Below are 25567 nucleotides of genomic sequence, written 5' to 3' on the forward strand. Positions count from 1 at the left end.
GAATTTTTCCTTTTTATTCAACACAGATGTTGTCATGCAATGTGACGTCACGATGGGAGTTTTGCGCTCAAACGTAAGGAAAGATCTTAGTGTAGTGAGATGACAGTCTGAGACTCACCTCAATCTCGATATGCACAATTGTGATTTAGTATAAAGCAACATATCACACCTACTTAAAAATATGTGCAATAGACAGGCTAGCCTACAATATGATAATAAAAATGATTAAACACTTGCAAAGCAAAGCCTTTCAATCAATCAAGGGGTTAAAAATGATTCTGCTATCTTACTAAAATGATCTCTTCCCCCAAGTAGACTCGACGCTTTTTTATCTAAAAAAAATCAAAAAAATCTGATTTAAATCAAAAAAATCCGATTTAAATCAAAAAAATCCGATTTTTTTGATTTTTTTAAAAAAATCATGATTTTTTCCAACCCTGATTCAGAAGGTGCTTATTCAAATAGAATAGTTTAAAATAGTCTATTTATCTAGATTTTCTTTTTCGTTGCAATAGGTTTGAAATTATTCCTGGTGAATTTATCATAGTTCCTAAAGCGCTTTTACAAGTGCATTGTGTTCCATGTAATGTTAAATACTTAACTAGACTGCAGTTGTTTAGATAAAAAAGCACCATGTCTGGTGGATTAGAGGACTTTGATTTGGCTGCATTGAGAGTAAGTGGTTTTGTGTGACAGACCTACATGACATTTTATTTGTGGCCGGTTATGATGTGGAAAACCTTTCAGTGTGGAGCGATCAATAGGCTATTTTGAATGTTTTCAGTGGCAAAAAAATTGATAGCCTGTTAGATTTGTTTTTCATGAAAGTGCACAATAAGACAGTTACCGTACTGCTTTGTAATATACTGGTAGCCTATTGAACAATATAATGCATGCTGTTTTTAACCTGTGCAAGATAATAAATTTTGTTTTTTGTCTATAATATTGGTTGTTTGATGGTTCAATTAAGGTCGAGTTTGCACTGTTTATTCACCAGCAGAAAAAAAAATAAACTGAACTGTATTAAAAAGTAAAACATGTCTTTTCTCCGTGTTAAAAATTAAGGTCTTAATTAACTTCCAGGTCACTGCATGGAAATTTATTGCCCATGTGGTGATGTGGCTGCAGTATTGTCGTATTCCACTGCTGCAATGGCTACCTTGTTAAATAGAAAACTGTCAGGTAAAACGGCTTTTGTTTAACCCAATTTTTTATATCAGTATTTGAAATTTCCAGGAACCAGCAGGAATTTTTGAATTGGTGGAGGTGGTTGGTAATGGCACATACGGACAAGTCTATAAAGGCAGGCATGTCAGGACAGGACAACTTGCTGCCATCAAAGTTATGGATGTCACTGAGGTATTTTGGTTTTGTGGCTATATTGATGTTATCATTCAACTAGTTCTGAAAACATTATTGTGCATGGATGCTTTGCGTGTACAGTAGAAACCGTCAAGTCGACGACGGCTAACTCGACGCTTTTTTTCTGGTCCAAACAAAACGCCATTTGTTTTGTACATAGCTTTGGGTTGGCTAATTTGACACCTCATATATCTTGATGTTCCCTCTAATCTAATTGGACATCTTTTTCACGGTCCCCACAAAAAGAATATTTCGTGTTAGTCGACAATTTCGATGTGTCAAACTGAATGCTATGCTTGAATGCAAAATTTCAACTTCCAACTGAACGTCATGCTGTGAATAGATTTGCAGCTAAGCACCACGTTTCACAGTTTGATCTTTTTTCAACTTTTCCAAGTTGTACAATTGCAAGTTTCAATTTGCTTATTTGTAACAAAAAAAAAAAAAGTTTACGTTTATTGCACAAATACGGTTGCTGCGAGTTACAATTTTGGACAATGTCAGGAAGATCTATCAAACTAAAATTCTTAACTTTGCAAGAAAAGTACGATATTGTTACAAGCAACTAGGTATAAAAGTGAAGAAATAAAAAACAAGACAACTTTCTGATGAGTTTCTCACACTTATCACCTGTCTGGCGTCGTTCTTAATTCTTATCCAAGCAGCTATTGTCTTCAGTAACAAGGAACAATCCGTTCATTAATGAAAACTCATACAATCATTTTCCGGTTTCCAGACGCGATGTTCTGCGATGTCTGTTCGTTCTATAATAGCAACGTATTCTCATCCCAAACTCGATCTATCTTGCGCAAATGGATAGCGTCTACTGCAGTAATACGGTACGCAAAAATACACGGGGTTCGCCTTATTGTGGTGGAAAATTCATGTTTTGCTTATTTCGACGGCTTCTTCGATTCCCCTTTAGGTGTCGAGTTAGGCGGTTTCTCTACTATAGTTTCTCTGCCTTGGCATCTTGTGAAATTACAAAACTTTATTTTCACCTTTTGACCACTCAGTAAGAGCAGGTTGTTTTTATTTGACTATTTTGGCCTTGTTTTGTGAGTTAAAGAATTCTTGTAGCAAAATAGTTTGTTTTTTATTTAAACCTTATTGTGCAAAACTTGTAGGAAGAAGAGGAAGAGATTAAGTTGGAGATCAACATGTTGAAACAATACTCAGATCATCGCAACATCGCCACTTACTACGGTGCTTTTATTAAAAAGACACCCTCCGGACATGATGATCAACTCTGGGTTAGTCTATGATCGTCCCAAGTAGTATTTTTATTTGATAAAAGAAAGATCTATCACTGATTGAAATCTGAAGTTTAAAAATTTAGAAACAATTAAATCCATGGTTTAGAAAGTGTTTTGGAAACTAAGATAAAGCTATTAAACAGAGTAAATTATTTATTATTCAGTGCTGCAACTTATCAATGAGGTTACTTTGAAAATTGAAATTGAACCATGACTTTGGTTTCTGCATTTTGACCTCTATCCCAAACAGCAAATCGACTTTTTTTTTTTTACATTGATTCAAACGGTTGATTTGCTGTCTGGAATGTTATTCATTTATCTTGTGCTTGACGTCGCCTTTTAACACTTTGCTCCTCAAAGGGAGGCCAGATTTGGCCCCCCCCTCATATTTCCTTTAATTATTTGAAGCACATTAACGCCATGCACTTGGTTTTTCTTGACTTTTCCTAAAATTGCCAGGCGGATCTGATGATATTAAATTTAATGCTAAAAGTTGTGCCGTTTTCTTGTAAATTCAAGATTTTGGTGAATTTTTGCTATTTCTAGCTCACTTCCAGCAAAGCGTGAAATGGATTACATTGCGATAACAAGCCATAAGCTCATAATTGCTTCGTGCATCGATATGCGCGAGCAGAGAGAAGCATCCTCTTGCTTTCCTTTGTTTGGTTTGACCTCAATAATACAAAGCGCGTTATTTCTTATGCTACAAAGAAAAGCCAGTGATCGTAAAGCTGTTAATTAGAAACAATAATAGCAAACGTTTTTTGCGTTATCAGCTCTACAAAGAAGAATAACAATCCACGATCAAAATAGTAGGCTATGGAGGCCACAAACTATTCAAAACAGTTGTTTCAAGCAGATAATATTCATTGACGAATAAAAAACGTTACAATAAGAAATCTTCTCTTGGATAAAGACACGAAAACCTGGTTTCGAAATAAACGTTCTATGGAAATGCTCTCATTGACAAAACTTGCAATTGAGGAAATGTATCACTGCAAATGCTTTTGGGAGAAGCCGGAGAAATAGCGTTTTTGCAAACAGTAATTGTGAGATACACTCAAAATTATGAAATAGGCTCCATTTACACGTATCAGCTAACTCGATAGCGTCCCTTCAATGCTTTATGTCGCCTACTTGTTGTTATGTCCTGTATTTTTGTTTCACAGTGCACTGTATTTTGTTCCAAAGAGCGCAAAATAAAGATGATAATGCCTCATCTACATTACAAAATATTTTGTAATGTAGGCCTACAAACAAAATGTACAATGTACACAATGTACATTACAAAATATTTTGTACTGTAGACGAGGCATAAAGTTAGGCGTCACATAAGACAAACAACAAATCAGCTTTCTTCATCATTGATTCAACATCTGAATACGTTGCGCCAATGTATAAGAGGCCGGCTATTGTGAAGACCCGCCATTTATAAACGATCCGATTATACCAAAAGTGGGACAAACTAGTGGATCAAAGAATGAATAAACAATGCTGAGAAAACTAAATCTAAGTGACGAACAATACCGATGTCTTCATTTATCTTGGAAAAATGCTGCCTAAACTTATCAACAAAAAATACCGTAAATAACGGCAAGGATCCCGAAAGCAGAATTTGCTCGACTTTGGCATGAATTTAGTCAGACATCTACAGTAATAATTCCACACATACAATAATGGGCTCTCAACTGCTGTAAGATACATAATAATCAACCTGGTTCTGGGCGATTTGTGTAACAGTTTAGGGGAAGACACTACTTGAAATGATGCACCACACAAAAGATTTTCAATGAAGACTGAGTCTAAAAACCGATGTGGATTGTGCTGCACAATAACTTCAAGTTTAGGACAGAAGAGGCACAAAATATCACGATAAAAATAAAGACCTTGTGGGAAATTTTCGAGAATCATAACACGATGCAAATACCATAAACGCTTAGTTTGCATGCTGCTCTAAGCTGGCCGGCAACTACAAAGGTAGACAATAGCCTACAGGCAGTTTATAATTCGATAACAGCGCAATAAACATTATAAATACGTAAACCGACAATTTTCTTTTACAAACGTTTTACGTCTAATAGTAAATTTTCCCCCAACAATTTTTTGTGAAGCACTTGCAAACCACGGTTTTGTAAAATAATTCATCATTATTATTTTTTACTTCTCGGATATTGTAAAACGTCATCAGCAAAATCACAAAAAAAATTTCATTACTTCAATGTAGTAGGCCTAAGAATTTTTTATAAAATTGTAGCCACGTTGTTTCAACAAAGAAGCCATTTTTTAGCAATATAAAGTTATGGAAAATAATTTGCAATCCTGCAAATGATTGGAAAGAATCTAGGAAATCTTCTCACAATCTGGCACAAAATGATTATGTTTATTGTATCTCTGTAAAATTTTTTACGACAAACTTTGAAGCTTTGTTATAACTTAATCATTTTTATCTTTGAAGTCAAAAGTTATTTTTTTTTGGCCAGAAACATAATCACTGCCTTGCTGATGTTGTCGCTTTTACGCGTATTTTTAGTGCTTCAAACAATAAGGACCCAGTCAGCAATCCAGTCCTTTTACATTGATTCAACATTTGTAAACGTTAAATTTATGTAGATTTGCTGACTGTGGGTTATTTCACATTTCCTTTGTTTACGCATGTTCCTCAATTCGCTGTTGCATTATTACGACGCTGGCGGACTAAAAATGTATTTTCAAATTGATTGACACAATCTTCAATAAAAAGTGAGCTTCCAACTTAGCTTTGTTGATGTAAATGCTGTATTTTTTGTGGATGTAATTTATGAGTCATGTTTATAAACACCCGTAAGCGAAATGACTTATGATGTGGCCTGCATGATATTTGTGATGCGACTTGACACAAATCCACAATTTCAAAAGCACCTAATTTGGACTTAGAAATTTCAGATAATTTCAACAACATGTTCAATTATCTTCTCTCTACTAAAAATATTCATACTACGAACTCAATTGTAGACCTAAAATACACAAACGAAGATGTAAATAGCTATTCAAGCAGGCTAAGCTGTTACTTATGAAAAATTTAGTTCCATAAAACTAGAAGCTAGCCATGAGTTTCGGAATGCATTAGTTTAGGATAAAAATGTAAGACAACAAACGCAGTTTTGATTTTTTTTCAAATTGGTGTAACAATGTTACTCTGATTGTAACTATTTTAGAATCAGTGAGTAGCTTACAATGAGATTTGCTCGCAAGTCGTAAATTCTAATCAATGCAATGATTCGGCACACCGCACACACACTTCGTGCGTTCGATCGAGCTCTTTGTTATTCAGAAGTTTGCATGAAATCGGATTAGCACAGTAATTAAATAGTGGCAAGTTAAATCAAAATTGTCGTTTTTGGGTACCTTTGCAAAAATTGAAATATCAAGTTTAACATATAAAATTTTAAAATAATGACTTTTCAAACTTATAGACAAATGATTTGCTTTCACACCAGTGCAACTTCTGTCGAAATAGCATCAGCGGATAACACGTAACAGCTGATTGAATTTGATCCAAAAACGGCCCCCCCTTGAGCAGTTAACTTCCAAAAAAACGTTGAAAAGCAAAGGGTTAATAGAGATGTGCGATACAATATTTTGATGACCAATACTTTAGTGTTACAAAAATAAGCAGTTTTGTGACGTGGTAGGAGTTAGATCGAATGCTAAGTTTGAACAATGAACATATTTGCATAAAACTATTATAAAAGCATTGACTTGTCATAATTTATTTGTAAAGATATTCTTTCATTATCCCTTTTTAAAGATTTAGTCAATCCAATTTAAATTGCATTGTTGTTTAATAGTAGTGTCTAGTAATAAAAGGCCACCATGAATGGGGACTGGGATATAAAGAGACGAAACAGACATCATAATGGGGTTTCTGAAATATTAATAAAGGGCCTGCGCAAACTCTCCAAATAACTTATCATAATTGAGTACAGTATAAAATTTAAACCAAGTCCTTTCTGTAGTCATGTGCAAAAACTTTTCGACAAGCAGTGTTTGACCTAAAGACGCTTGTCATTTGACTGAAGCTTGTGCCAGGCTGAATACGGCTACCCAGGCAGAAAAAAATGTGAAGCACAGGCTAATGTCGCGGTCCGAAAGTGACGCGAGCACGAATGACGCGATCCCCTTGACACAAGACTCGAATGACACGAAACTTAATATTTCTTATATAAAAAAAATATTTGGTGGTTTTCAGTGGGCTGGTTCTATCAGTTTGTGATTTAATTTTAACCTTTTGGCTGTAATGAACTCATCAAGCTCAAAGAATATCACGGCAGCGTAAGTAGGATATGAACTCTCACAGTAATCACCACTTGTTTCTGACAAGTCAAAAAACACCTTTATCTTGTCATGTTGCCTATTTGCGTCACATTTTTTGTGGTTTATTACGCTGATAATAATCGCCCTTCGCTATGTTTGTTGCATCACAAGGTGTGCGTCAATGTAACAAACTGTTGGTCTGCAAAAAACTTTTGAAATTTAGAAGTTTAATATTTGAAAAGATATTGAACACTGGTATGTGGTGAATACAAATTCATGAATGCTGATTAGGAAATGTTGCATTGAAATGCTACTCTACAAATTTGTTCTTAGTAATTCTGTTTTGAAGGTAGATGACGATTGACGAGTGTGAACAAAAGAATAAATTTTAAACTTAGTTTGGATTGAAAAGACATGTCATAATGTCTACCATCCTTATCACATTCACAATGTTTCAAAAAAATAACGGACCACGAAAAAACGGACCACGAATCCTCATTAAACCAATCAGTAGATAGTCTTTTTGCGCCTCAACATGGCAACTTTATTTTTACTGATCTCCGGAGCTGAAGTAAACCTTAAAGGTGATATCGACTTGTCACATATAGAGTAATGAATGCGTAGTTCTATTGAACTTCAAAATCAAAACGTGTTTATTTTGTAAGGACCAAACCGCGTGGCGGTGAGATAGCGCAGCAGATAAGACGTTCGCTTTCAATCATGCAATCCTGGTTCGACTCCCGGTTTGAGTTGGTTGTTGAAAAACACCGCTCACCTCTACCCAGGATGTAATAAATTGGGTGGGCGTAGTTGCTGAAGGAAAGGCGGCCGAGAGAAAGGAACTGGCCACCCTACTCTCGTCAGTGCCGAAGGCTTAGAAATGAGAACCTTATCTTCTCAAGTTCTCATCCCCCCATGCTTGGATCAAGCATGGGACTCACCTTTTTACCAAACCGCCTGTGACGATCAAATTTGTTGATTGATTGATCGATAAAATGTTGAGCTGATGTTACGTTATTACACCGATTTCAATGTGACGTTAATTACTACTTCAAAAAGTTGTATCTTTGCTGACTGAAAGATTCGCAGTAAATGCGTTTTTTACATTTTTAGTATCGGCCAAATTTAGCCGATACCAATCCCGATACTTCGAAAATGGCCGTTATCGATATATCGCTACATCTCTTCCTTTTAACCATATTTCTCTGACGTTCGAAACTAACGCTGCCTACCCAATCCTGCAGTCAGTGCTTGGCCAAATTTTATTTTAAACACTGCGTAGTGGAAGTATTTATATTTTATGGTTATGTTATTATTGCATTGTGGACGTCTTAACCACCAGTCGGATTTCAACCACTTACACTAGTACAAGATTGCTGATGACAAATATACTTTCAGCTTGTCATGGAATTCTGCGGTGCTGGATCGGTCACAGACCTTGTCAAAGCAACAAAAGGCAACTCATTGAAAGAAGATTGGATTGCTTACATTTGTCGTGAAATACTAAAGGTGTGTACTGTGTAGCTCGATTTGTGAACATTCAGATGGTCAAACCCTATTTGACTGGGTCCCGTTTGAAGGGGCCGTTTGCTGAACCAGACCAATATTATTCGGTCTCCATGTGCTCTGCATTAAATGATTAGTGACAAAACACTTTGAAAGTTACTGAAATGATCTGTAATTCTTGTTTTCTCAAAGCTTATTGATCAGTGTAGGATTTTTCAAAACTTTTCCTTTATATTTCAAGGGCTTACAACATCTACACAAGCACAAAGTAATCCATCGAGACATTAAAGGACAGAATGTCCTGCTGACAGAAAATGCAGATGTAAAGTTGGTCGACTTTGGTGTCAGTGCCCAGCTTGATAAAACCATAGGAAGGCGGAACACATTCATTGGGACTCCATACTGGATGGCTCCGGAGGTTATCGCCTGTGAACAAAATGCTGCTGCCACATACGATTATCGGGTATGTTTTACAATTGCACCATTTCATTAAGGAAACCTTATTCCAATGAAAACCGAACTTTCTACATACCTTTCATGTATCTAGTCATGTGCATATTTACAGCTCAGGTTGTGAACGTTGGAGGAAAATTTGTAAATGTGAAGTCCATTTCACAAGTGTGAACTTAACATTTATATATCTCAGTGATCATGTAATTGTTGAAACAATGGTTTGGACGCTATAGAAATAATAGTCTCACCAATGGCTGCATGTTTGTTATGATCGGAAACGTGTCACGAATATTCCAATCACGTTCTTGTAATTGACTGATGTGCCATGATAAGTTGGTATATGTTCGGCCAGGACCAAGAAGGTTTGCAATAGATTGAGTTTCGCTTCAAGCAGCATGATTTTTGTTTATTTTACAAGTAGCAAACAACCTGTTTTTGCTTGATTGTGCAGCATCAAGCTAAAATAGGTCGTTTGATCTACACTTGTAACATGAAGAAGGCTTGGTTTGGTTAATTTTCATCAGAGATTGCGGCTTGGTCGGCTTTCACATCATACACTTTCTCTATTATCATCGACACGAAACCATTACGCAAAGCTTAATTTGACCGTCTTTGTGCTTTGCCGGATTGTGAACGAAATACTGCAGATGAAGATCCGAAAAGGCTGCAAGCATTCTTAAATGAATGTGAGGTCTTTTTACATTTAAATTTTTGATGATAACTGCAACAATTTTTCATGAGCCAACTGTAGAAGCGCCTTGCTGCTCCCATGGAAAATTCCACTTGATCTTTTATGGACCTTTTACGGACAGTTAATATGTCTTCTATTCTGGTGACTTCGTGACTTCAGGCAACTGCAATGAACAACTCTTGTTGGTTCGGTAGCTACAGTGAATTTTTACAGCGGAGTTCTTTGGCGTTAACAACATCCAACACTTCATGTTATAACAAACAGGCGAATCATAGCTTCCTTTAAGTCGTGACGTCATTAATGGTTAACTTTGGCGGCGAAAGGCTGTCCGACATGACCTGTACCTTACGTGATATTACTGTCAACATGCGTTGAACTTAGTGAAAACATTGTTATCTAGTGACAGACTTCTCAGTTGTTCAGTGTTTGTTTTGTCAGCAGCTCAAACGTTTCGACAAGTACTTGTAAAAGTTATGAATAAACATTGACATTATGTTTATTGTCACTGGCAGCTTGGAAAAGTTATTGACTGTTATTGTGTGATTGGTGTATGCTGACTAGTGACTACACACTAACAACTGCGATACCATGCAAAGAGTACCCAAACAACAAAATCCGTCATTTTTACGATGTAAAATGTAACAATGACAGATTTGCTGTCTGGGTAGTAGTCTGCGTGGCGGGAGAGATCCTTCAAGCTGCAAGGAATCGACCTTCGAAACTAAAACCATCTCACCCGCACAGCCCCTCCCATTTGTGGCTGGCATTTTTGTCTCACGATTTGGCACCATGGTCTAGAGCTGTCAAACTGTTGCGCTGTGCATAGCAAGCAATGCGATTATCAGCCTGTTGATTCATTGCAAGATAATCTGTTTTTGAATTATTTCACCAACGAAGTGTCTCTTTGGTTTTGCCATGGCAAAATGTTAATGACATGATGGCCCAACTTTTAACAGTAACAATATGTCTTACATTGCCTTCGCGCTGTAAAAGTGCAAAAATATTAGTTTGGAATTACGTGATTTCAAATCTAATCCAGTTCTTGTTGCATGCTGTTGATTTACCAATACTCCTTATTTTCGTGACTTAGCCACCCTGCTGAGTGTTTTGTGGACTTGCAGTTATCGTAACCTCATTTGCCCAGCATTCACTGACGTAAATGAATTGCCTCACGAAGTTTCATGTGGAGGTGCTAGATCTATGACGAGTGAGGACATCCCAGCCGACAATCGGCCTTTTCATGCCAGTGATGCAACGTCCGCAGACATTGAGTCAATAGATAAAAATAACAGATTTGTTTGGAGATATTGCACCTGCGAAACTGCAGCGCAGTGCAAGTTTGTTCGGCATAATTAAAAATAGTCTACTGCATGTCCAAAAAATTTTTCAAAGCTCTTCGTTTTAGAACAGAAACTAAGAAAGCAAAGTTATTTTATTTTACACTAATTTAACATCTTCAGCCGTTTCATTGAAAAGTTGTTTTAAGTTAACGAGTTGGCATCAGGCGTTGTGTGTTGCATTCAATAAGCAATGCTTGCTGCCACCAGATATTAAATTTAATGGGTTTTAGTTTTCAAAACAACCTGGTTGGTATTCGATATGTTAACAAATGATTACCGTATATGTTTATCTTTCCTCACAAGCCAAATAAACGAGGAAGCGCCGGCATACACGTGCTCATGGTTTGGGTTGCGTCATTTTTCCGAGAAGTTGATCGACTTTCAGTGTAAGTCTGACATCATTCTCCTTTTCTCCCCAACCGCAAGCTCGCGTTCATTCGATCGTTGTCTCTTTGTCATCGTTTTCACGTCGAAACGCATCAGTATAATGTGAACGAAAGCTGAGCTTCGCCAGCTGGCCACTTGCCTGAACAATACATTTGGCCTGCCCACGTTAACTTTTGTACACCCACTCCAATCAGCACCTTGTATGTCTGGTGTAAGAATTAATCAACAAGTGATTATTTTACATCACTTTATATCTTCTTTTGATCTGTTTGATAAGTTTGTGAAAGGTACAAATTTGATAACGAAGTCTGCGTATCGACAAGCAATAGACTGTTAATTTAATTCGTGAAATATTCACAAGTATTCGTAGTCATCTGACCTCAAACATAAAATAAACACAGCTAGGCATTTTAAAATGATTGATTGATTGAATCTTTATCCTCGGACTGGGAAAGCTTCTTGCAGAGCTTAATCCTGGCAGTTTCGCATACTTGTAGAGGCTTTGAATCACTGACGCAGGCCCGGTGACCGAGATTGACAGAGTGAAGTTTCCGATTGTTGAAGTCTTGTTGCTGGGAAATTATTCCATCCATTAGATGCCGCTGAATGGATAGCAGTCCTTAACGTGCGTTGCTCAAGCGCACACCCCGAGAGTCGAACCAGCGCTGCTTGATCTTATAGTTATCTTCGTTCCAGAAGTGACGCGCTAACCAACTGAGCTGTCGGGGCGTATAAACGCTATCAGTAACCACAACGTTTCTTTGAACCACAAGGATTTGAATTCTTCACACATTGCCATGATGCAATGTTAAGCTTCCTGGACACCAACACACCACAATACCGTGCCATCTGGGGTGTTGTTCTGAAAAGGTTTCCAACTGTTCAGTTTGTTGTTTTGCTTGCTTTGTCCTTTGAGCTCGATTATTCGTGACGGGTTGGTCTGTAGATAAATTGGAGACCACCAATGGTGTTTTTCGTTATTTTTGCGTCACTAAATAAAGCTTACTACCCGCTATGGTTTCCCATTTGAATAAGAATACTATTCTAACAACGTCTCACTGCGTTGAAATGGGAAGCTTTTGTAACCGGTTTGGAATCCATCCATACTCAAGGGGTTTCATGAAGCCGGCTGCTATTGAAGGCTCGTTTACTTTAAGATCTCGTTTCACCAAGTAGTGAATTGTCTTTACATTAATGCAACATAGAGCTTGGTCAAAACACAATTAGATCAAATTTGGGAGTTTGTCACTTGACTGGTGAGCATCTGATGTGGTTGTCTCCAGTTAGAAAACTTAAATTAAACTGAAAAAACGATCTTCGTTAGGAGGCGTGTTTTCTTCGTTATAATTTTTACTTTACGTTTCTCACTTGTTCAAAATATAAGAGATGTTAACATTGGAGTCAATCTGGTCAATAGCCATGATTTGGATTGGCTGCATGCATTGTTATTTAAGCTGATGGTCTATAAAATAAGCCTTGTTGAGTTGAGTGAAGCATGGCGGCATTTATTAGTGAGTGTGTAATGTATGGGTTGCTTTGTAATAAAGACCAAACTAACTATACAACCGTTTTCGCTGGAATGTAGAATTTGTAGACATGCTTTTCTCGTTGTATATTATCCAGGAATGTATCTCATTGTATGATTTGATGCGCGGAGTTATTAGTTTGGGTCCACTGGAAAAGAACGTTATCTCCGCAAACAATCTCTGTGAAAGTGATGCAGACTCGTTGATTCAAGCAAACGAATTACACGCTTGATTTATACTTTCTTACGCTCTCCAGGTCCGCTAGACATGCTAAGTCATTACAAGCTTATCCGCTGTTGTCATCCTGGTCTTGAAAGTTCGACATAGGAATAAAAGAAATAAATAGTTTTGTGGGTAAATTTAGTTTTGTGGTTAAATTTGATACCGAGCAATCAAAATCCGTTTGTTTGTTTCTTTCGTCCACGCGCATTTTTATGTCTTGCATCTGTGTCTTCAAGAGTTCTCGAAAACATTCTTCTTAAGTTGTTTCTACGAGAACGTTATTGTATGAATACGTCCAAACTTTTTGCTATTTGCCGTGATTTCTGTACTAACACATTCGCTTTGCTGTGAAGGTTGTGATGATACCACCGCTTTGCAATATTGCCAATGGCAGCGAATTATTTACAAACTTATCGGCTTCATGTTGCCATAGAAATGCACAACCATAAAAACAATCTTGCTCATATCCTTGTAGAAGAAACCAATTACAGATGTTGAGATATTAGCGTGAACAATATTTGTTTTTTTCAGAGCGACATCTGGTCCCTAGGAATCACAGCACTTGAAATGGGCGAAGGCTCTCCACGTAAGCTGGCTAGGCGTTTTAATTCTTTACACTTAGTTTTGTTGATGTGTCAAAGCTTTGCAATCCCCTATTCGTAATCTGATTATAATATGGACAATAGGGCAGCATCCATGTGTTATTGCTCTTACTTTCAATGTACTTTGTGAAGCTTTGTTTATCAATAAACTATGAAGATTTTGCAATAGCTGTTCTAAGTTTTTTAATTCAATTTGATGGTATCTCATGTTATGTTGAGAGCTTTGTAAAGCTACATAAAAAACTATTTTCCCGACATGAGAGTGAATGTTGGTGAACCGACACGAGGTCTGTACTGTGCACAGTGTGAAAATGTAATGTCCTGCTCTCTCATGTATCTAGTAGATGGGTATTGGGTACGCCCGAACCTTGCCTGAAGATAGGATAAACGGTTATTTCACGTCGCACAGTCGAAATAAAACGTTGAATTGCTACAAAGTTAATATTTTCTGTTTCAGCTCTATGTGACATGCATCCCATGCGGGCTCTCTTCCTTATTCCAAGAAACGCCCCTCCAAAGTTAAGAGAAAAGAAATGGACATTGCAGTATGTTTTCTTGTGATTTTGAAACTGGTCTAAGCGTCTTTGTGACGTATTTGAATGTTTGTGACGTGTTTGAACGTTTGTTGCAACTTGTACATCCCAGCTGACATTGACGTTGTCCTTTTTGAATTGAATCAACGTGGGCAGACTTTAAATCAATATAAAACGGACGGATTATGTTGGCAAGCATGCCTGGTACCGAGGACCCGGCATTGGAGTTAACGACACCATTACCATATAAGGATTGTAAATTTTAAACCATGGTTTCGCCAAATAAGTGCACGCATGATAACCGGTTAATTTTTCATAATACATCCGGCTTTTAGAAATTGCATAATTCGCTTGTACGAATAGCAATGCTCAGGAAATGTAATTAACTAAATTCGTGCGTGACCTGTCTTTGGGTAGGCAGCACCTTCAACACTCAACAGTTCTTAATGGAGATGACTCATCGGTATGATAGAGGATGAAAGGTGATGTGGGTTTGCTTCCATCACTTTTTATTTGGCTGATATTATCATCAAGATTATTTCTCTTCGTAAGCAAGCTGTCCACAAATTGCAAGGTTTTAGGATCATGAAATTAAAGATGAAGTTTTTGATCAAAATTGATCTGAACCCCAGTGAATAAAATTACATTGAAAACACAAAATGATCCATTTCATTGCATCACATTAATTATATGCCCAGCTGCTTTTCGTCTAAAGTCCAACACAATAAAATCAATATTGAAACGCAGCAGGCGACTCAATTCGCCACTCTACTCCAGCACACCGTTAATCAGCATTGTTTCAACAGAAAGTAACGTCTTTTGCATGGAATAGAGTGATTGTTGCTTGCTTTCCAGGTTTCAGAGTTTCGTAGATCAGACTTTGGTCAAGAATTATCACCGTCGTCCCAACACCGACAACCTCCTCAAGCATCCTTTCATCAAGGAGCAACCGACAGAGAGACAAGTGAAAATCCAGCTCAAAGATCACATTGATAGGACAAAGCGAAAGAAGAGTGAGTTGTTAGATTTGATTTCAGAGAACATGGTTTTGTGTGTGCAGCCTCTTTTCGCACGGAGTTACGTCCACATCAATCACTTAGAATTCTAATTTGTTTTATGATGATTGATGATCTAATAATTGTGACTATAAAATTTTGAAGTTGAACCAAGCTTACGCTGGATTTCATTGCTATGATTTGACGTCCGGTCTCTTCTCCTTTTTTTTTAAATGGACAAATTTGCTTTTTCAACCGGATACCAACTTGTTGCCACTTCCAGTGGTGGGAGTTGGAATACGTTGCTTGGTCTGCTTAAGTATTTTGATTTGTGACAACAAAAGAATTGTTAAATCACAGTTTGAACTTCACACGGTTTCGCCACCTTTTCCCATTCATTAGCGGGCTGGTGCATCGCATACTTGATTTTTTTCTCAAAGACGTTGTGGACAAACAGAAAATGGAACAGAATAAATTATTTTACATCAAAGATTATTATAAAAATCACTCATGTCCACTGTCCAGTGGAAATTATTTCGTTTTCCTCACATGTTACTTTTTCATAGACATGCTTTTCAATCATTGCTTTCCCACTTATAAATAATGCACTAGTTTTGACTGAGCGTTGTTGTCATAATAATTAGCGTGATCTGTTCAAGTACTCCTGACTCTTCTTGGCTAGTAACTACCAATCACATCACACAAGCATCGGGTTGCAATGCCAATCATTACAAACAAATACAGCTAGTTTCGAAGTGAGTGCTACCAACATTGTGCCACCAGCAGCTGAAGACATTACAAGTTTCCTTGCTTTCCTGACATTGTGTTCTTGTTTTTTGCTAAATTTTTGAAGCTTGACTAGCCATGTGGTAACTTACTGCACATTTCATTTCGCATTTCAACAATGCATCGATGTTTTGCTCATATCAGTTTTTTCCCAGGTGTGACAACTTTGTTTATTTTATTTCTTACTTCTTACAAATGGTTGCCGCCTTTCTTTGCAGTTGGTGAAACGGAGTATGAATACAGCGGATCTGAGGAGGAGACGGAAGAACCCCCGGAAGAAGGAGAGCCAAGCTCTATCGCTCTTGCTCCAGGAGAATCAACTCTGCGGAGAAACTTCCTTAAACTTCAGTAAGAGAACAAAGAATAGTACGCTCTTGCGCCACCTCCTGGAAGAAAAACATCACTTTAAAATTTGTCATCACCTAAACAACCACGTGACCAGTGCGTCATTATGATCACAGCAACCATTCTGCCACTCATGAACAGAAGGAGTACGCGGGTTGGGTTGTGCAGAACCTGAACTTCACCACCTACCATGGTACTGTAATGGTGGCATGTAGAAACAGTGCCATGCCCCAAACGGCAAATTCCGTCATTTTTACATTGATTCAACGTCTGCAGACGTTTTGTTGTCTGGGCGTTGAGTATTATCCAGGAATGTATCTCATTGTATGATTTGATGCGCGGAGTTATTAGTTTGGGTCCACTGGAAAAGAACGTTATCTCCGCAAACAATCTCTGTGAAAGTGATGCAGACTCGTTGATTCAAGCAATCGAATTACACGCTTGATCTGTACTTTATTACGCTCTCCAGGTCCGCTAAAAAAGAGCAAGATGAGAAGAATAAGCCCAGAGATCCGGTGGATGCGCAGAAACGAAAGAACGAGGATGGCAACAATCCTCTTCAGGTTAGATGGAAGATAATGACATTGATTCCACATTTTAATTCGATGTTTAACTGACATCACTTTTTTCAAACTTTTCTGTAATGTTCATTACTTTCCAACCACTAAGATTGCTTTCGTTTTGGAACCCAGTCATGCTACCCACTGAATTCCACCGAACCCAGTCATGCTACCCACTGAATTCCACCGAACCCAGTCATGCTACCCACTGAATTCCACCGAACCCAGTCATGCTACCCACTGAGTTCCACCGAACCCAGTCATGCTACCCACTGAATTCCACCGAACCCAGTCATGCTACCCACTGAATTCCACCGAACCCAGTCATGCTACCCACTGAATTCCACCGAACCCAGTCATGCTACCCACTGAATTCCACCGAACCCAGTCATGCTACCCACTGAGTTCCACCGAACCCAGTCATGCTACCCACTGAATTCCACCGAACCCAGTCATGCTACCCACTGAATTCCACCGAACCCAGTCATGCTACCCACTGAATTCCACCGAACCCAGTCATGCTACCCACTGAATTCCACCGAACCCAGTCATGCTACCCACTGAGTTCCACCGAACCCAGTCATGCTACCCACTGAATTCCACCGAACCCAGTCATGCTACCCACTGAATTCCACCGAACCCAGTCATGCTACCCACTGAATTCCACCGAACCCAGTCATGCTACCCACTGAATTCCACCGAACCCAGTCATGCTACCCACTGAATTCCACCGAACCCAGTCATGCTACCCACTGAATTCCACCGAACCCAGTCATGCTACCCACTGAATTCCACCGAACCCAGTCATGCTACCCACTGAATTCCACCGAACCCAGTCATGCTACCCACTGAATTCCACCGAACCCAGTCATGCTACCCACTGAGTTCCACCGAACCCAGTCATGCTACCCACTGAATTCCACCGAACCCAGTCATGCTACCCACTGAATTCCACCGAACCCAGTCATGCTACCCACTGAATTCCACCGAACCCAGTCATGCTACCCACTGAATTCCACCGAACCCAGTCATGCTACCCACTGAATTCCACCGAACCCAGTCATGCTACCCACTGAATTCCACCGAACCCAGTCATGCTACCCACTGAATTCCACCGAACCCAGTCATGCTACCCACTGAATTCCACCGAACCCAGTCATGCTACCCACTGAATTCCACCGAACCCAGTCATGCTACCCACTGAATTCCACCGAACCCAGTCATGCTACCCACTGAATTCCACCGAACCCAGTCATGCTACCCACTGAATTCCACCGAACCCAGTCATGCTTCCCACTGAATTCCACCGAACCCAGTCATGCTACCCACTGAATTCCACCGAACCCAGTCATGCTACCCACTGAATTCCACCGAACCCAGTCATGCTACCCACTGAATTCCACCGAACCCAGTCATGCTTCCCACTGAATTCCACCGAACCCAGTCATGCTACCCACTGAATTCCACCGAACCCAGTCATGCTACCCACTGAATTCCACCGAACCCAGTCATGCTACCCACTGAATTCCACCGAACCCAGTCATGCTACCCACTGAATTCCACCGAACCCAGTCATGCTACCCACTGAATTCCACCGAACCTAGTCATGCTACCCACTGAATTCCACCGAACCCAGTCATGCTACCCACTGAATTCCACCGAACCCAGTCATGCTACCCACTGAATTCCACCGAACCCAGTCATGCTTCCCACTGAATTCCACCATGTTCATTACTCATTCGATATTTTCATTTTGCGGTTAAGTTTGGCAAGCTATGGAATTTTCCTCATTTTGACAAAGTCTTGTTACCCAAGCGTTTGAATCCAACAGAGAGAACAACTCCGACAGCAGCTTGCAAGGAAGGAGGAACGAGCCAGGGAGCAACGGAAGATGTTGGAAGCGGAACGAAAAAAGAAGGTTTGTATCGTCCAGCTGAAGTAATGCAACGTCGACCATCAATCTTGGATCCTCATCAAGTGTTGTTTGTGATATTTGACATTCTAAAATTTAACGAGCATGATCGAACGTCAAACCAGCTAATGGCACCCTCATCCAGCTCTATTGGTTACTTCAAGGACAAAGTGATGTGTTTCTCGTCTTCATTCACTCTCCGTTCCAATCTTACCTATCTCGGAACATTTGTCATTGATTACTCGCTATGTAAAATTATTTTGCATCCTTGTGGTTTTATCATTAATCCTCCTTCCTTGCATCTTTCCAGGAGGCAGCAAGTATTGCGCAGCAGAGATTTGCAGCTGAAGAAGCAAGAAGACAAGCTGAGCAGGTAGCTGATATGTGTTGCTGCCGTACAATATTGAAGGCCGCACGCAACTCTTAAGATTTTCCTTTTATTTTTAACGAAAATGTTCTGCCATACAATCTTTCCCCACACCTGAACTTAACCCAACCCAGAACTTAACTCACCTGAGCTTAACCCAACCCAGTCTTGCCCTAATCAAGGTTGTTGCCAGGTTTTCGCATTTCCAAGATCGCAATAGATTCGAAGGCCATGTGATTGAAATCCTGATCATACAGTTTTTCTTTTAATCGTAGTTTGCTTCTTTTTGCAGCAGTTGAACCGCGAACGATCCCAACAGCAACGTGAGCAACCGCAGTGGGCCAAGCAAATCCAGGAGAGAAGCAAGAAAAACCGACCTGGCTCGTCACCGGTGTGTCATAATATAATGGACGTTGCCCAGTCAGCAGTCAGTCGCTTTTTACGTCAATTCAACGTCTGCCAGACGTTAAATCAATGTAAAAACGACTAATTTACTGGCTGGGTACCTATTTCATTCTATAATAATACTTACATTGATTTTATATCCTCTGACGTTGATCCAACCATTATTTTCACGACAGAATGGATCTCCCAGCCACAGTCCCCCTACCAGCAGACGACAGCTCGATGGGGCTCAACACCCGTCCGCTGCCCAAGCTGAAAGACTGATGGACAGTGAGTACAGTTCGTTTTTGCTCGATTCCATAATATCGCTGTTCCTTATTTGGATTTTACAAACAAATCTTGCATAGGAACGTGCTCTTAAACCTTTGCCATGCGGTTTCTGTGCTGCCCTGTGAAGTCACAATGGAACTGCATTATCACATTACAAATTCATTGCAAACCGTGTATTGGCATGACCAAAATCATCAGCACGCATATTGAAGAGATCTATGACACATTATTTTACTTGTCCTGCTCATTTTCACCAACCCGTGTTTCTCTTACAGAGGGTCGCCCCAGAGAGGACCGGAACGCCCAGGGACAAGTCAATCCTGACTCTGTGGCCTCCCAGTTTCGAGCGATGGCCGCCCCTTCAGGGTAAGCGGGTTAGATGTGATGATTTGGTAAAATGTGCTTTGTTCTGCCAGATAGTTGCTAAAGAAAAACATTATACGACATTGCTGCTAATATGTTTGCGCAAGTACACATGCTTGCATCTGTAGCCATTTTCTCAATCAACTTATTTATTATTACTCTGGGTAGGCCAACAATATTTTTCAAAATCTCCTTCAACCCCTTAACAAAACTTAAAAGCTTGTACTGACAGGGCATCACCAACTAGTCAACGAACGACAGCTTACTCGTCGTCATCAGACAGTGACAGCGATGATTCGTTCGTGAACGTCAAAGATCTCGGCAATCGCCCGTGAGTCGACTACAAGCATTGGTCTCGGTTGCAACTCCAAATAAAATGTTTTATTTTTCAATCTGTTAAAATATTTATCCAGTAAAATAACTTCTTTCCAGCGGATATAAACAATGGATTGATATTGCTTGGTGTCGATTGTTCTTACCATCTAACTCAAGCTAACCTACTTGATGTGTCTGAGTTGTGACGTGCAGTGGAACATAGTACCGTGGGAGTTGTAGCACCCAGCGCAGACGCACTGCCATGTCCAGTGGCTCCGAGAGAGGGGGGAAGTCGGCCAGTTTCCCCCCTAGCAAAACATTGTAAAGGAAAAACGAGTAGTTTTTTGTTTTTGCACTTTTGAGGGGGGCTCATTTTTAGTACTAAAGTAAAAATGTACCAACTAAATGATCAACAAATTCTTAAATGAAGTGCGTAGTTCCAAGTATTTCTCAATCATTGTAAATGTCACTCTCGATGCTTCTCATCAAGAACAAATCATTTTCGTGTTAAGGTAGGCGATGTTGAACAGCTTCAAGACGTAAAATCTGAAGCTGAAATGATTTCTGTATCACTGAAAGGTTTCGATTGTATTGATAGTTTCAACTTGAAAACTGGTGCTGTTTTAGCTAAGCGGGAACTATTTTTGCTTGACAACTGAACCTTAACTTCAAAATCTGTGTTGGCCAGGCATAGGATGTTGTATCCAACATAAGTTATCTGGGAAAGTTAAAGGTATCAGTCCAAGCACGATTAAAAAAAGTAAATCCTGTATATTTTTTGTTTATGGATCATCATCATTATCAGTCATCATCTCCGCCTGCAACAGATTGCGCATCAACATGAGTTATTTGCTTCCAAGAGTGGCGATTTTGAGCCAGCTCGCCCAGTGTCGTCAAGTTGAGTCCGGTCCATGATTGGATGAACTATATTGTCTTGCCATCGTTTTGGTTGTCTGCCACGTTTTCTTTTTCCTTCTGCTTTTCCTTCTGTGCAAACTTTGCTGATTCCGAATTGTGATCTTTTAGTGTGGCCGAACAGTTTTAAAACTTTTGATTTTATTATTGCTGCAATTGGATGTAATTTTGTCATAGTTAAAAGATCTTCTGTTTTCTTGTGGTCAAGTAGCCTTTTGTTGGTCATGCTTCTCATGATGTGATTTTGAAAGGTAGTGAGTTTTTTGTTTATTTGAGTTTTTTGTTTATGGCTGTTGTTGCTTAGGCTAAATCTAGTTGGAATTCATAATGTTGCCTGCAGACAGCGTTGTTCAAATGTCTTATCATTTTTGGAGTAATTGATTATCTGTAAGCTTGTGGCATCTTTAAAGTTATAGCCCAGTCAGAGGAAAAATTCTGAAAAATCTAAAGAAAGCTGTCCTATCATCTTGCAAAGAAAATTGACTTCGAGAAGATAATCAAGGCGTGGTGCGGTCAAACCCAATGCTTTACATTACCCTTTTGCAATTGAAAGTCTAAAGACGTTTCTTAAATGCATCAAGTTGGAACTAGCAAGAGCTTGATCGGAAGCTGAGTCAATGCTGAAGTAGCCTACAACTAGCAGTTTTAAATTTGTGACTGCTTTGCATTATGTGGATTACGGTCCTAAACAAGATTCACTGATGAATTTAATGAAATTAAAGGAAGATGTAATCTAAGTAAGAGAAAGCTGAGAAGAGTAGGCTACTACTCGCAAGCTAAAGTTGCAGTGGCAGTTATAAATTTAAAAGAAAATGATTTTCTTTTTCTGAGAACAGAACGCTTTTATAACTCCACTTAACTAGCTGAATCATTCGAAGGAAATGTATTCTACCGTACATTGCGAAGGATTCGATAGTTGTTGGAATTGACAAATGTATTAACAAACTCAAACTTATCGTCGATGAGTTTGAAGTTCCATGAAAATTTCATCGTATGTCTGCTGTGCAGTTGCGGGCATGTGGACAAATTTAAACCATTTGTAGGCTACAACAATGACATTTTTCAAGACATTTTGGATGAGTTGGTACTTTTGACAGAAAGCCACACAGGAAACTTCAGCTGCAAACCAGAACGAACCACCCCATAATCTCTACACAAGGAATCATTGATTGCAACTTTCGAAAGGTTTTTCCAAATAGTTTTGTTATGATTTTTTTTGTGTTCCGGTAGCTACCTCCAACGGTTGCGCTTTGAGAACGTGGTTTTAGCAATTACTGAAATTTGTAAAGAATTGTTTGCGCTCTAGTAGGCCTATGACTCAAAACCGATTGAAAAGCGTAACTAATACTATACATGTTGTGCATCAATTCAGACGTCGCAAAATTTTATCATTTGATGCTGTGATCCGTAATTTTGCGTTGCAAAAAGTCCAGAAAGGGTTGAATTAAATCAGGGATGTCCAAAGTCCGGCCTGCGGGCCAACTCCGGCCCACGAGACGTTTTTGTATGGCCCGCGCCTGTTGTTGTACAATGTGTTATTTTTGGCCTGCAGACACACAAAAATCATATAAATTCAACTTGCAGTTTTCCGAAAAATTATTGTGGCTATTGGCCCGCGAACACTTATTATCAAATCTGGCTTGCGTGGGAAAAAGTTTGGACACTCCTGAATTAAATGCTTGGTTGAACTATTTTCATTGCCTGTAGGCCTATTGTGTGTTTACAAAGCTAACTAGGCAACATAGTTTGCCTCAATGGCATTTTTGCTGCAAGTGTAACCCAGTGATTATTGATGATTTTTACATTGAACGAAGTTCTTTTCATGCTGAGGAAAGTAGGCTAATTTCAGCTTAACACGAACATGCAACGCAAGGTACAAATTAGTTGTATATTTGCTAAAAAATATTATGGGGCCCATTTTTCGTATTGTTTCCCAACCAGTGCTGACTTCTCTCGGAGGCCCTGGCCATGTCTAGTAGAAGACGCCGAAAAGAACGTTTTTACCGTCTGAATGCCGCTAGACCTTGAATCAGCGTTAAAATATGCGGCATGCCAATCACGTGACCCAAGCCACTCTTCCATGTTGTATGCAGGTCCAACCAAGGGACGTTGGTGATGCAGAGTGGGCGTCCATGGGAGGAACACACTGTGGTGAGTGCAGGGATCACTGAACTTGTTTGAATTTTGTTCGTTCAACTTCATAAGTTTGCGCTTCGGGTTTTGAGTTTTAGAACGTGTTAAAATTGCTGTCTACAGACTATGTCACTCGAGCTAATGGAAAACTAAAGCTTTGGTGGAGAGTTTGCTTTGTTGAACCGTAGAGAAATAAAACAGAGTAACCTTAGCGGGTTTAACATACTTTTTCAACATACATACTTTTCGGGTTTAAGTATGTTAAACTCGCTAAGGTTACTCCGTTTTATTTCTCTAATGGAAAACGGTTTTATTTTTAACTCCAGTTTTACAGGTCAGAGCCTTGTAACCATTTTCGTCTTTCAGTCACATGATTTATTGTATAGTATGTATTGTCCCTCTATCTATCCCTTCCTAACTCATAGTCCGTTTACTGCGCACGATGTCATACTATGCTCTCATTATCCGGTATTACGAAGCAATGATGTCACAGTCGCATCATGCTGGCCTCGTTTTCGGTTCGGATACCCCTGGGATCAATCCATCTAGAACAGGGGTTCCCAACCTTTTTTACACCGTGGCCCCCTTTGACAATTTTGAAAAATCAATGGCCCCCCTATTTTTTCAACCTTTTGAAAAAACTAAGAAACGTCATTTTAATTTATTTCTTTTGTTATATAGTGTTGGAGTGGACTTAGAAATGATAAATTAAAAAAATTCTTATTTTTCCATGGCCCCCTTGAAAAAGACTCATGGCACACTAGGAGGCCATGGCCCTCAGGTTAGGAACCCCTGATCTAGAACGACTTCCTTTATAACGGCGCATGTGACTTGACATGGTCAAACAATCCAAAAGAGACGCTAAACATGACTCGTTGTTGTAGGAACGTAAGCACAGCGGGAGGGGTGATGAGGATGGGGAGAACCAGTCCAGCTGGGATCGGCGGGTGGGACCTTCTTCCGGCCTCCCAGACCTTGTGGCTTCCTCCAGGAGACAACAAAATGACAACTTTGACACTGAAGTGAGTAGCTTCGTGGTTGGATTTGTATGAAAGATTATTTTGAGTAAAATTCCAGGTTTTTGTCTGACTCTCTTCAGGAGCCATCGTCAGAATAAAATAAACGTAGAAGTGGTAAAGTATTTATACTGCAGTAGAAAAAAAAAACGAAATGTAAATTTGGCTGATCAGAACAATTCAAAATAACGAAGAAGTTTTAAGGCATAGACAGATTCTTTGTGGCGGCATAAGAAAGCTGAAGAAAGTCAGATGAAAATCGGCAGCTTCGAGCTATGTGCAACGTTTTACTCGCAGTTTTCAAGCTTTGTACCACGAATCAACTCTTGAAAGAATATTTCAACTAGGCTATATTATTATGTAAATGTCAAAAGGATTATATCTTACAAGACACTTGATAGCATGCGTGGAGATAAACACGAAGATTTGGCTTTCTTGCCTTCCCGTCCACTTATCCAACTTCTCATCATTAGACTTAAAAGCTGGATGTGTTATAAGATAAAAATAGATGAGGATGTTGTGTTTATGATTTTGCCAAACGTTATCTAAAACGTTGCAGTTTGAACATTGTCGAATTTCGTGAATGTTCCGAAACGTCTCTTTAACGTAAAATAGCAACGTCTAACCTTACGAACATGATCTTCCTCCTAGAGCATCACAAGTGCATCTGTCCCGTCATCAGTACGGGAAGATAGGAAAGTCTCCATCGTGAACGTGAATCCTCATGCGGCGGAGGTTGCTCCCGTGGTGAGCACAGAAATGCCGGAAATAAGAAAGTACAAGAAAAGATTCAACTCAGAGATCTTATGCGCCTCCTTATGGGGTGAGGATGCAATGACATCATCCCATCGTTTGTTTTCAACAGCTCCTAATTCACTTCACAACTTGTAGCTTAGGTCTCGTCTTTTCTATTTCCTTCACATTACGTTGATACATTGGACCGGAGGTTTATCACGTGTGACTGACGATCTGGAGACGCGTGTTCGACACCTTTCAAGAGCATAGAGCTGTGTC

The 25567-nt window shown here is 39.3% G+C and overlaps 1 protein-coding gene across 1 annotated transcript in view; it reads left to right on the top strand.

The window, feature by feature from the left end:
• The first annotated feature begins 521 nt into the window (after nt 1–521).
• LOC145785679 (misshapen-like kinase 1) overlaps nt 522–25567 on the top strand; it is a 29158-nt gene continuing 4112 nt past the window's right edge. Inside the window, exons 1-19 of the mRNA XM_082597368.1 lie at nt 522–675; nt 1237–1359; nt 2490–2615; nt 8310–8420; nt 8659–8880; nt 13568–13622; nt 14096–14183; nt 15027–15184; nt 16171–16300; nt 16767–16860; nt 18689–18775; nt 19080–19142; nt 19429–19527; nt 19718–19811; nt 20087–20177; nt 20407–20505; nt 23498–23555; nt 24422–24559; nt 25205–25376. Coding sequence (XP_082453494.1) covers nt 634–675; nt 1237–1359; nt 2490–2615; nt 8310–8420; nt 8659–8880; nt 13568–13622; nt 14096–14183; nt 15027–15184; nt 16171–16300; nt 16767–16860; nt 18689–18775; nt 19080–19142; nt 19429–19527; nt 19718–19811; nt 20087–20177; nt 20407–20505; nt 23498–23555; nt 24422–24559; nt 25205–25376 — 2050 coding nt within the window. The 5' untranslated portion in view covers nt 522–633. The remainder of the gene's footprint in view (nt 676–1236; nt 1360–2489; nt 2616–8309; nt 8421–8658; nt 8881–13567; nt 13623–14095; nt 14184–15026; nt 15185–16170; nt 16301–16766; nt 16861–18688; nt 18776–19079; nt 19143–19428; nt 19528–19717; nt 19812–20086; nt 20178–20406; nt 20506–23497; nt 23556–24421; nt 24560–25204; nt 25377–25567) is intronic.

This window comes from Aplidium turbinatum, chromosome 16 (genome assembly GCF_918807975.1).
Source record: "Aplidium turbinatum chromosome 16, kaAplTurb1.1, whole genome shotgun sequence".
Classification (NCBI taxonomy): Eukaryota; Metazoa; Chordata; class Ascidiacea; order Aplousobranchia; family Polyclinidae; genus Aplidium; species Aplidium turbinatum.